General features: G+C 46.8%; 1 protein-coding gene across 1 annotated transcript in view; it reads right to left on the reverse strand.

The window, feature by feature from the left end:
• Positions 1-13,636, reverse strand: part of LOC309552398 (uncharacterized protein) — a 198,812-nt gene that overhangs the window by 23,533 nt on the left and 161,643 nt on the right. The window contains exon 17 of the mRNA XM_082253341.1: positions 13,521-13,615. Within this exon, the coding sequence (XP_082109467.1) occupies positions 13,521-13,615 (95 nt within the window). The remainder of the gene's footprint in view (positions 1-13,520; positions 13,616-13,636) is intronic.

A 13,636-nucleotide genomic window follows, 5' to 3' on the forward strand; every position in this document is an offset into this window, starting at 1 on the left:
TCCAGCTTAATTGGTGCCAAGGTGCTTCAAGAAAGTATTGATTTAATGCTGTGAATACTTAAGTACATTATTTTTTTCCCCCCGTTTTTTTTTAAAAAATGGATTTTTGTAAAATCTTACCGTAAAATCCTTTTCTCTTAGCTCATCGACAGACGTAGTCCTCGGTGATACACCACCTTCGGGTTATGTTACCTCCGCAGGAGCAGGACTAGACAGGAAATTAAAAAGCTCTGGCCACACCCTAGGGGCAGTCCCAGAGGGTATATCCTCTCTCTCTCTCTGCCTCAGCAAATCAGTTATGTGAAAAAGCAGTGCTTAGAGAATTTAACCCAACCCAACTCCAAAACAGAGGGGCGGGGACTACGTCTGTCGATGAGCTAAGAGAAAAGGATTTTACGGTAAGATTTTACAAAAATCCATTTTTCTCTAGCGCTCATCGACAGACGTAGTCCTCGGTGATACACCACCTTCGGGACGTCCCAGAGCAGTATCACAACTGAGGGGTGGGAAAATGGAAATCAAATCCCAATCTAGAAGGCCCAACCGGTGCCAACTAGAAGTTTACAATGCTCATCCTTAATGATGAGACTCAACAAAAAAATTTTCAAACAGAAAAAAACCCTCGAGGTAGACCACCGGTCTCCTCAAATTGCGGCCTGCAAAACCTTGCGGCCAAATGAGGCATCCGCCGATGCCGTCACATCAATTTTATAGAATTTTGTAAAGGTATGTACCGACGACCAGGTGGCCGCCTTACATACCTGGACCACTGACGCCTGATGGCGAAAGGCCCAGGAAGTACTGAGCGCTCGAGTGGAGTGCGCCCTAACAGGGAACGGAGGACTCTGACCCTTAACCACTTGCCGACCGCCGCACGACTATCTACGTGGGCGGTCAGCCCCTCACAGGCAAAGTGACGTAGGTCTACGTCGCTCGCCTGTGAGGGTTTAGGGAGCGAGCGCGCGCCGCCGGAGGCGCGCTCCCGCTCCCGCGTGGTCACGGACCCCCCCGCGCGCGTGACCGGCGGACCCGATCGCCGCCGGCCACTCTGCGATCGGCGGGGGAGAGGGAGATAGTCAGGCAGCTTGTGTAAACAAGCTGCCTGTCATTCTCCTCTCTGTATGAGAGCTGATCACATGGATCTACTATGTAGATCCATTGATCACTCTGCATACAGTTGAAGCCACAGCCAATCACAGTTAGAATCACGCCCCTAGGGACACACACAGCCCCTCCCTCTCAAATAAAGTTAACCCCTTCACTACCAGTGCATTTTTACAGTAACAGTGCATATGTATAGCACTGATTACTGTAGAAATGTCACTGGTAACCCCAAAAGTGTCAAAAATGTCAGTCAAGGGTCCGATCTGTCCGCCGCAATGTCGCAGTACCGCAAAAAAAATCGCAGATCGCCGCCATTACGCGTTAAAAAAAAAAACAACAAAAATGACAAAAATCTTTCCCTTTGTTAGTAAACGCAATAACTTTTGCGCAAACCAATCAAAATACGCTTTTTGCGATTTTTTTTACCAAACATAGGTAGCATAAAACAAATTGGCCGAAAATATTAAAAAATTTTGATTTTTACATTTTTTTTTGGGGGAATTTCATATAAAAAAAAGGGAAAAATATTGCTATTTTTGCAAAATTTACGCTCTTTTTTTGTTTATAGCGCGTGATCAAAAAATCGCACAGGTGATCAAATACCACCAAAAGAAAGCTCTGTTTGTGGGAAAAAAAGGACGCCAAATTCGTTTCGGTACAGCGTCGCACGACCGCGCAATTGTCCGTTAAAGTCACGCAGTGCCGAATCGCAAAATGCCCTCTGGTCGTTTAGCAGCCAAATCCTCCGGGGCTTAAGTGGTTAATAGAATAAGCCTGTACCACCGTCTGTCTAATCCATTTGGCAATGGTTGCGGCAGATGCAGGCAAACCCTTTCTGGGGCCATCCGTGATCACAAAAAGTGAATCCGTCTTACGGGATGATTCCGTAGCTTTCAGGTATACCCTGATTGCCCGAACCACATCTAAGGAATGCAACGCATGTTCCCGATGATGCTTGGGCTGAGGACACAAGGAAGGTAGTACAATATCTTCATTCAGATGAAAATCTGAAACCACCTTAGGAAGAAAAGATGGCTTAGGATGAAGTACTACCTTATCCCTATGAATCACTAGGTATGGGGACTGGCATGATAATGCAGCCAGTTCTGACACCCTGCGAGCAGAAGTAATAGCCACCAAGAAGGCCACCTTCTGGGATAAAGTAAGCAAGGGAATCTCCCTGATGTTTTCAAAAGGAGGTTTCTGTAGAACCGACAAAACCAAATTAAGATCCCAGGGCGGTAAGGGCGCGCGGACTGGAGGAGCCAGGTGCCGCACCCCCTGGATGAAATTCCGCACCAAGGATTTGGTAGCTAACGGCTTCTGAAAGAAGATTGCTAATGCTGAAACTTGACCCTTGATGGTGCTCAAGGCTAGCTTCTGCTCAACCCCTTGTTGCAAAAAGGCCAATATTCGAGACACCGAATAGGTACGTGGAGGAAATCCTAAAGATTCGCACCACGCAATATAAGTCTTCCATGTGTGATAATAGACTTTGCTGGAAGTCGCTTTCCTTGCTTTAATAAGGGTAGGAATGACAGAAGTAGACAAACCTCTGTCCTTCAGTACTTGGGTCTCAATGGCCAGGCCATTAAAACCAGCGACTGTAAAGCACGAAGGTAACTTGGTCCTAGAGACCACAGACACTCCCTGAGACGAAGTTCCCACGGAACGTCTGCGACTAGCATGTCCAAGTCGGCCAGGCCGGCTTGAGGAGGCCAGCCTAGAATTTCTAGGACCACTGGCGCTGATTGGATCTGAACCAGGCGTCCCTAGAGCTATCTGGCCCCGACCATCCGAGAAAGTCTGGTCGTTTTCTGTTCCCACACATTTATCAGATACCTGATAGTTATCAGGAAGGGTGATCTTTTCTGGTTGAACCTCAGGGACCGAAGTCACCCGACTAGAGGCTACTTGGCCTATCTGGTCAACCAGATCCGATTCCTGTGAGGTATCGGGACTAATCTTAGGAAAGGGTAAAGGAAAAGATCTATTCAGGGAACGGTAACTACCGCTTCCTGTGGTACTTAAATGTTGGAAGGGAAGAATCGCACCGGTAGTAGTGGTTGATGCTCGATCTGATGTCCTGAATACTGGTGAAAACGTTCCCCCACCCTGAAACCGGGTGGGGGCGCACCTTCAGGCTGTGTACTCCTTTGCTTCGGGTTTGGCTGGGTTGGTCCTCTGCTTGTCCGACCAGCCCTTCTTGAATCCTCCTGGAGGAGTCTTGCCTTTCCCGCTAGTACCAGCCGGGCGCCCTTTATGGGCGGTAAAGAAAGGTCCTCGCTTGTTGCGAGGTCCCTTAGCTTTTGCAGCCTGTGGCAAGAAAGTGCTCTTGCCCCCAGTGGCATCCTTAATGATTTCATCTAGGTTGGCCCCAAATAGACGATTCCCCTGAAAAGGGAGATTGGTCAAGGTCTTCTTGGAACCTAGGTCAGCTGACCAGCATTTTAACCACAGCACACGTCTGAGGATTACTGCTAACTTAGATGCATGCCCTAATAAGGGAGTTGTGTCCAAGGCTGCGTCACAGATAAACCGTAGCCCTTGTATGATCTGTTCCATCATGTCTCCTGGGGAATATCTTTTCCCCTAAGATCTTGGCGTACCATTTCCGCCCATTCCGTAAGTGTCTGGGAAACTAGACCAATAACAATTACTGGTCTAAAAGCTGACCCTATCAGAGAAAAGATAGTGCGGGACTCTGCTTCTATCTTTCGATCCACCGGATCCTTAAAGGACGAAGTGTCCTCCACTGGAATAACCGTGGCTTTATTCAGCCTGGAAATAGGCGGATCCACGACTGGTGGTACCGTCCATTTCTTAATGATGGATTCCTCAACGGATAGCGTCTAGCAATACGCTTGGAAATAGTAAAGGTACGTTTAGAATGCTCCCATTCTTCTTTAATCTGATTACCAAAACATTTAGGTACCGGAAAAGCCTTCGCCATCTTGATGGGCTTATTAGTACCGAAAGGCCTCTCTGTTTCAGTTGCCTCTGCCGGTAAAGCCTCAAGTTTTAAGGTTTCTTGCACTGCCACAACTAGTGCGTCCACCAATGCTTCTTCCTGAATTATAGCAGGAGAAGAAGCGTCCTCCTCACTGTCTGAGGGGGCTTTACCTGGGATAACAGCCCTTGCAGAGGAACCTGCAACTGCCGTGACCATCTCTGAATCTGAGTCAGAGGTGTCAGATGGTATAGGGGTAGGCGGGGGTCGCTTCCTTGACCCCCGTCCCTGACAGGCCGCCTCCACCCGAGCCACCATAGACTCCAAAATTGCTGTAAATGATTCTATACTCTGTGCACCGGCGGGTCCCGAGGCCCCCTCGAGGGAAACAGGTGGGGGAATATGTGTGGCAGGGTCCATGATAACTCCAGTTACTTCCTGGATAATATAAATCAAAAGAAAAAAACTTTTTTTTTTTTTTTTTTTTCTGACCCCCAGCGCCACAAAAAGCCCCTTAGTGTTACCTGCTAGGGATCCCTATCGATCGAGAGAGAGAGAGAGATAGACCCCCAGGCTCACCACTTGATGCTCAGAGTTAAACTGCAACAGCTTACAGCGCTGTCCTGACAAACAGGAAGTCTTTTGGCTGGCTGCCCAGGAAGAAGGGAGGCGGCTCCGCCCCTCTGCACGCCTTCCGGCGCCTCCCCCAAGCTCCACGAGGTGTAGGATCACCTCAAACATGGCCGCCCCCATGCTGGAGACACGAGGCTACGCCAAAATGGCGGCTCGTGCGATCCAGCAAAAAAAATGGCGGCGGCCTGTGCTGACTAGCGGTGTGCTGCAGGGCACACAACACTCTCTCTGCATGGGGATATGGCGTGGTTGGCGGTACCGGCCCTGGCGGACCGCATGGCCGTTCGGGAGGCCTGCTAATAGCTGGAGATCTGATTTGGAAGGCAGTCTACATGTCCGTGGCTTCTGACTGGTAGGTAGCTTATACTTAACCCATAAGATTCCCAGAATGCCACAGATTACATCTTTAAAACATGTATACAATAGATTGTTAGCTCCCAAACCAAGCCTCCTGGCTTTTTGCACACATAAAATCACACTCAAAGTAGGAGGATTTGTGACATGTTATAGGATAGAAAGGACTCTTTCTTACCATACAGAGAGGGGCCCGCGTTCACCACAAACCCCGTCAGGGAAAAAGGGGGAACATACTACTCACCATACCGGAACCAGGCGGGCACCAACTCCTGACAGTACCCCTCTCCACCGGGGCGGGAGGGCTGTCGACCGATACGGACGCCGTGACTCATGGTCTTTGGCGTTTCAGCGAGACGTTTCACTCGCGGGTTCAGTCCTTTTAATGGGACTTTGTCGCGGCCGACTCAGCGTGGAGCTATGGCCTGCACGCGCTCGTAGGCTGAACTGGGGTGACCACCGGATCTCAACATCCAGCCCGTCGCCCAGTTCAGCTTTCTTGCTTGAAGATCTCACAGGAACACTGGAGAAAAAAAAAAAAAGCTGTCTAAAAATCCTTTTAGAAAAAAATTCTTGCCAGGACCTAAGATCCCAGCAAGGTATCTAGGTCCTTACTCCTAACTAGACAGAAAATAACTGATTTGCTGAGGCAGAGAGAGAGAGAGGATATACCCTCTGGGACTGCCCCTAGGGTGTGGCCAGAGCTTTTTAATTTCATGTCTAGTCCTGCTCCTGCGGAGGTAACATAACCCGAAGGTGGTGTATCACCGAGGACTACGTCTGTCGATGAGCGCTAGAGAAAATAAAATTTGCAAAGATTTCAAAACAAACCTTTTTTGACGTTCTCAAATATGGGTATGGTTTGTAGAATTTTGAGGAAAAACTGGATTTTTGTCTTACCGTAAAATACTTTTCTCTGATCATTGACGGACACAGCGTAATATCTTTGACTGATGGGTTATGCTGCTCTTCCTAGGAGTAGGACACTAGGCGGAAAAGGGTTAAAGTTAACAGAGCTTAACTACACCTATGGAGCAGTCCCACGCTGTATACATAACCTAACTCCACAGAGGGGTGGGGGCTGTGTCCGTCAACGAACATCTGAGAAAAAGGATTTTACGGTAAGACAAAAATCCAGTTTTCTCTTAGGTTCACAATCGTGGTGTTGTCCGATTGTGGATAACAGGAGTCGAATCGCACGCTGCAATTTCAATAGTTTCATTTTCGGGAGAAACACCCAGACTGAAGCTGAATCCAGAGTCAACCCCAGAAATTCCAACTTGTTGGACGGAGTTAAGGCTGACTTTTAAAAAATTAGAGTCCAGCCGAACTCTGCAGAGTTCTCACCGTGATGTCCAGAGTCTTCTTCAGGGCAAAGGACGATTCCACCCTTTAGAAGATGATCATACAGGTACCCCAGTACTGAAATTCCCCATTGTCTGAGTAAAGCCAACACCGGGTTCAACACTTGTGAACACCTGAGGAGCGGAGGCGAGACCAAAGGGTAACGCCACCAATTGATAGTGCTTCCCGCCTGTGGCGATGCGAAAAAAAAAATTGATGCCCAATGTAGATCGGGATATGAAGAGAAGTGTCCTTGATATCGATGGATGCTAGAAAGTTCCCCTGATGAAGGGAAGCCATGACTAAGCAAATGGATTCCATTCTTAAATTTTTGAACCCACACAAAATGGTTCAGGGCTTTGGGAAGCAGAATAGGATGAACCTTCCCTTTCTTCCTGGGAACCATAAAGAGGTTTGAATAAAACCCCTGAAAATGTTCCGACACTGGAACAGGGACTATTACCCCCTGTGACAAATCCTGTACCGCACCTAGAAGGCCTTGAAACCGATCCGCGGACAGATGAAAATTGGAAGGGATGAACCTTGCCAGGGGCAAGGATCGAAACTATCTTCTAACCGGACCGATTCAACTCGAGAACCCATTTGTCTTGGATGAACGGGGTCCATGGATCTGGAAAGAAACAAAAAAGACGTCCCCCCACCCGTGGTACAGGTGAGAGCATTCCTTCAGATGAAGGAAGGCTTATCCGTGAGACCGGAGGAGCATGCCTTGGACTTACCACCCCAAGGTCTCATGGAACCCCGTGAGAAGGGTCGAGAGGGTTTTGACCCCTTGTCTTGGGACACTGTGGGATGAAAAGGCTGCTTGTGAACCGAACAGATCGGACCACGTTTGCGGCGAGATTGTTTGGAGCCTCCACGGAAGAGATTAAGGGTCTCACAGGAGGCAAGAGTACTTTGCTCCCACAGGTTACTAAGAATAGACGGTCCCCTACAAAAAGGGAAAATCCATCAGAACCTTTTTGGAGGCCTGTTCCACAAACCAGCATTTCAACCAGATCATGTGGCGCAAGGTCACTGAAGCCCTGCAGGCTAACGGGGCTGCATCCAGGGAGGCATCACAAATTTATTGCAATCCCTGTATTAATTGGTCCGCCAGCTCCGCCATTTCCTGAGTGTGCTGACCCTCCTTCAAATCCTGGCTTAACAGCTTCACCCAATCCGTCAAGGTCTGGGAGACCAAGGTTATGGCAAACACCGGTCTCAGAATGGAGCCGGCCACAGTAAAAAGATGGCGCACCAACGATTCAGCCTCCCTATCTGCAGGATAGAAAGCGTCCTCCACAGGTAATGTGACTTTATTCAATCTAGAAACCTGGGAGTCCACCACCGGTGGTACTGTCAGTTTTTTTCACAAGGGAATCTTCAAAGGGATATCTCCTAGCAAAACGCTTTGGTATCCCAGCCATGCGTTTCGGGGAGCCCACTGACTAGCAACAAACTCGTCGAAATAGGCAGGGAAGGGAAACACTTTAGTCCCTCTGGATGGCCTTCAGGTGTCAAATTGCACCGGCATGGCAGACGCAGCATCCGCTGCATCCTCCATTTTTCAAGTTTCTCACACTGACACAACCAGTGCTTCTACCAGCACCTTTTCATGCGCTGAGGCGGTGGAAGAGGAATCATCCATTTCCAGGTATTTCGGTCCGACCTGGTCAGTAGAGGCACCGCCTTCTACTCCCAGCCTTTCCCCCATTGGAACCCTACAATATCCATTTCAATAGATTTTTCCCTTCTTCACTTGTCAAATGAGTGAATAGATCAATGATTCTTTATTTGAATATTCCTGCTTTGGATTTTTGTATGTGACGGAGTTCCTATAAAATCCTTTACAGTATTGAGGCATTTCTGCTGGAATATAATTTCTGGCATTTTTTCCTTGTTTTAACTTGATCTGCCTTGGACTGCTTGGCCTAATTGGAGGAATGATTCTCCTCTGCTTTGGCCCGTATTCTTTTCTGTGTACTTTCTTGCTTACAGCACTTAACATGGTGGCTGGACCGGATGTTATCCTCGACTTCCGGTTTCGACCATGTAATGCCGCCGCGCCGTAATGACGCACTTCCTCTTCGGGTTCCAATTGGTCGACTGGGTGTGCCTTGCTCTCACTCCCTCGGTGACGTCAGACGTCGAGGGAGGGGAGGAGATGTACAAATGCCGGCACAACATGGTCAGTATTCCACTAGACCACCAGGGAACAGGACACTTGTTTGGAGACATATGCGGTAATGGAATCCTTTTTAGACCTTCTCTTCACCCTTCGATGATTGAATATGGCGTTCTAACAGTCTTTTTCTTATTTATCCTGTTTTATATCTTGCGCAGCCTTCCTACTGGAGCGCATTGTTTGGAGACTCTCGTTGATTCGGCAGGTTCTCATAGATATCTGTGCATGGGAATTTTGATGTGTACAACACCGGATCACCAGGGTAAATAGCATTTTTTGATACAATCAATACAATATTGGCAGTCTTTCCCTTTGGAAGATACATATTTACAACATCCTTTCTTGTTGTTTTAAAGGGATATTTGTCTCTTTGGATTTTGCGAGATAACCTTTCCTCCTTCCATTTATTGTTGGGGTACCCTCTGAGGTATCTTTACCCCTGAACTAAACTGGTAAATATATTAATTTTATCAAATTTGATACCTACTCCTTAATAGGAGACCCATGCAATTTATATCTTCCAATGTATTCCTATATTGCAGTCCCTCATTACCATACGTGCTATATGTGGCTTGGCTATCATCTCCTCTATGGGTCAACATTAAGAGGTCAGGTGTCTCAGCCCCCTCCTCTCCACTCACCCCGGTTTCTGCACCTTCGTTGTTTCCGCTCCCGGCAAACAAAAAGGTTCAGGTCTCTTTAAGGTACATTGTGTCACTAGTTTTAGAATTATGACATCTAATTGGGCACTCAATATAGGACTATTGATATATGCCCCATTGTAATTATATTTGTCCTATTTTTCATGTTTTTTCTTTTTGTAAGTCAGAAATGTTCACTCTCGACAAATATCTACCAAAACTCCTGAAGAAGCTATTATGAAGATGGCGAAACATGTAGAGTTGATATTATCGAGTGCATTTTTGTGCTTTTAACATTTTAATCAATGTTGTGTCTTGTCCTAATCCTATATGTTTAATAAAATGTGTATTTTTTGAGAATTCAGATTTTTCTCCATCATTTGCACCTTTAAAGTCCCACCTAGCCCCCTCTATTGTAGAATCATCCTCACTGTTACTGCACTCAAAAAGTGCTTGGACGCTGACCCCCATGGGGTGACTTGCGTCCGCAGCGGCCACATCAGCCTCAGATTTTGAGGAGGCAGAGGAACCAGGAGAAGGCAGCGGAAGATTTTTGGAGGGTCTCTTTTGTAAGACCATATAAACTTTTGACACTAAGGATTGTAGGACCGTTGTCATGGGTCCGGTGGTGAGACATGTTCAGCTGGCTCCATGACACCATTGTGCCGCAATAGGAACACAGTAAAAGTTTCAGCAGTAGCTGTGAATAAACCCCAGCAGCACTGATGCTTGTGGGACTACAGGTCCCAGAACACTGCAATAGATCAGACCAGGTAGGGAGTTACCGCCCCAGGACTCACCAGCACATGCGTCTCCGCAGCAGCAGGAGGGGGGGGGGGACGAGTGCCAATCATTTCAGGCACGCAGCTCCGGAGACCCCCACCAGTGCCGTTCACCTCACCCAGGGCCATAGTGTAAATTAACCACCCTTGGACATTCCACATTAGTAGGGAAAGGGGGGTTGGGGGGGGGGGGGGAAGATAGTGAGACCTATTGAGAATAAACAGAGTGGGGGAAGGCAGGGCATCACAGACCACCGACCCCGGGGAGGACCCGCACTAACCCCGAACTTCCCAAGGGAGAAATGGGGGTTACTCACCATACCATTGGAGACTCAGTGGGGGTTCACTCCAGGCAGGTCACCTCCTCATCTCGGAACAAGGGGTGCTGCGGCGCAAGGAATGCTGCGATTCTGGCCGCGACCAGGACGTGTGCGTCTGTGCGAGATGCGCGAGAGACCGAGAGAGGGCGCGAGAGACCGAGAGAGGGCGCGAGAGACCGAGAGAGGGCGCGAGAGACAGAGAGAGGGCGCGAGAGACAGAGAGAGGGCGCGAGAGACAGAGAGAGGGCGCGAGAGACAGAGAGAGGGCGCGAGAGACAGAGAGAGGGCGCGAGAGACAGAGAGAGGGCGCGAGAGACCGAGAGAGGGCGCGAGAGACCGAGAGAGGGCGCGAGAGACCGAGAGAGGGCGCGAGAGACCGAGAGAGGGCGCGAGAGACCGAGAGAGGGCGCGAGAGACCGAGAGAGGGCGCGAGAGACCGAGAGAGGGCGCGAGAGACCGAGAGAGGGCGCGAGAGACCGAGAGAGGGCGCGAGAGACCGAGAGAGGGCGCGAGAGACAGAGAGGGCGCGAGAGACAGAGAGAGGGCGCGAGAGACAGAGAGAGGGCGCGAGAGACAGAGAGAGGGCGCGAGAGACAGAGAGAGGGCGCGAGAGACAGAGAGAGGGCGCGAGAGACAGATATATACCTCACACAGTAAAAAGGTTGAATGTCAGTCCATCCAGTTCAGCCTGAGTGTGGGTTTGGTATTTAGGCCAATACAGTTTCCCATATTCTTGTACAGATGTTCACTGTGAAACATTTTTTTTTTTTTTTTTTTTATTTATCTACGCTGCTTGCGGACACCAACTGAAGAAAGGGTGTTCCAGATCCTTACTGCTCTAACAGTTAAGAACTCCTTCTGCAGTTTAAAGTGATGGCAAACATACGCTGTTGAATTTACATAATGCCTTCCTCTTTATGTACAGGTGCATCTCAAAAATTAGAATATCAAAAAGTTAATTTCAGTAATTCATTTTGTAAAGTGAAACTGATTTTATATAAATGCAATACACACAAGGTGATACATTTTAATAATTTTTTCTTTCATTTGGTGAGTATGGCTTACGGCTAATGAAAACCCATAATTCAGTATCTCAGAAAAATAGATTCCACAAAACAAAAAAAACACAAACACAGAAATGTTGGCTTACTGAAAAGTATGTCCATGTTCAGTATAGTATGCACTACACCAATACTTGGTCGGGCTCCTTTTGCATTAATTACTTCATCAATGCAGTGTGGCATCAATGCAGTGTGGCATAGAGGCAAACAACCTGTGGCACTGCTGAGGTGTTATGGAAGCCCAGGTTGCTTTGATAGCGGCCTTCAGATAATGTGAATTGTTTGTTCTGGTGTCTCTCCTCTTCCTTTTTACAATACCCCACAGATTCTCTATGGGTTTAGGTGCCAAGTCCTGCTGGAAAATGAAATCAGCGTCTCCATAAAGCTGATCAGCAGAGGCAAGCATGAAGTGCTCTAGAATTTCCTGGTAGAGGGCTGCGCTGACTTTGATAAAAACACAGCAATAGCAGCAGATGACATGGCTCCCCAAATCGTTACTGGACCTCATGCAACTTGGATTCTGTGCCTCTTTACTCTTCTTCTAGACTCAGGGACCTTGATTTCCAAATAAAATGCAAAATTTCCTACAGTCTGATTTTGGAAGCCATGTCATCTGTGGATGTTGGTCCACTGTGTTTTATCAAGTCCAAAGTCAGTGCAGCCCTCTACCAGGAAATTCTAGAGCACTGATCAGCTTTATGGAGACGCTGATTTCATTTTCCAGCAGGACTTGGCACCTGCCCACAATGCCAAAAGTACCAATACCTGGTTTAATGATCATGGCATCAGTGTGCTTGATTGGCAAGCAAACTCACCTGATCTAAAACCCATAGAGAATTTGTGGGGTATTGTCAAGATGAAGTTGAGAGACACCAGACCCAACAATGCAGATCAGCTGGAAGCCACTCTAAAGAAACCTGGGCTTCCATAATACCTCAGCAGTGCCGAAAGCTGATCGGCTTCATGCCACACCACACTGATGCAATAATTCAAGCAAAAGGAGCCCCAACCAAGTATTGAGTGCATACTATACTGCACATGGAGATACCAGTCAGTAAGCCAACATTTCTGTAATAAAAATACTTTATTGGTCTTCCGTAATATTAAAATTTTAAGATACTGAATTTTGGGTTTTCACAAGCTATAAGCCATAATCTTCAAAATTAAAAGAAAGAAATGCTTGAAATATATCATGCTCTGTGGAACGCATGTATATATGAAATCAATCTTTTTGAAACAAAATTAACTTTGATATTCAAATTTGAGATATACCTGTATATGGATTATGGCACTATTTTCAATTTAAATCCACCATCATTGGTTACCTTTTTCATAATGAACATACAGCTGTCATATGACCCAGTTCTTTCCCAGTCTGTCTGCAGGGTAAAATTAGCAGGAGGAACTTCTAGTCCTCCACTGCTGGTCCCATGATAAAAAACAACAAAAAAAAACAAATACCACAACAGCCTTAGAATAGGAGGGCTATCTAGAGGGAGGTTCACAATCAATAACTGTTTCACACACCTACAGCCTTTCTATTGTATGTATGTGCTTACAATTACATGGGAGGGAGGTGAATCCTCCATTAACAAATATCCCACCCCCATTGTTTTTAGCTATTTAGTAGGCATGGAGAGGGGGGTAGGAGGGAGTGGGCTGCCACATACCACTGTGTATACACCCACATCTGAGACTCTATAGACATAGTAAAAATAGGTTTTACAACCTAAATTTGTAAGCTCCAATGAGCAGGGCCCTCTAATTCCTCCTGTTTTGAACTGTATTGTAACTGTATTGTCTTCCCTCACATTGTAAAGCGCTGCGCAAACTTGTTGGCGCTATATAAATCCTGTATAATAATAACCTAAAGATTGTTAAGATTAGTGGAGTAGGCCATAATGAATCGAATTCCAAAAAAATATTTAATATATAGTATTTTGTCCATAGGTAAACTTTAACAGGTTAAAATTATTAATTTTTATTTTTAAACTTATTTTCTGTAGATTTTTATCTGCAAAGTTGAACAGTTTAGGAAAATGTGTATAAGTTGCAGTTTTTCTGTTCGCTCTCAAAAGATTTATACATGGGGGGTAAAAAAAAATCAAACAAATACCACATTTGCAGCTTCATTTGTCCTTACCTTAGACTCAGGTTGTTTAGTAGTGCAAACTGAATCCCATTAACAAGTTCAGGAAGCTCCGGGATCATTGCTAAAACAGTCACTCCAATAAAATACTGAAATGAAAAACCACATAC

Source organism: Pelophylax lessonae (assembly GCF_965119305.1).
Source record: "Pelophylax lessonae genome assembly, chromosome: 4".
Lineage (NCBI taxonomy): Eukaryota > Metazoa > Chordata > Amphibia > Anura > Ranidae > Pelophylax > Pelophylax lessonae.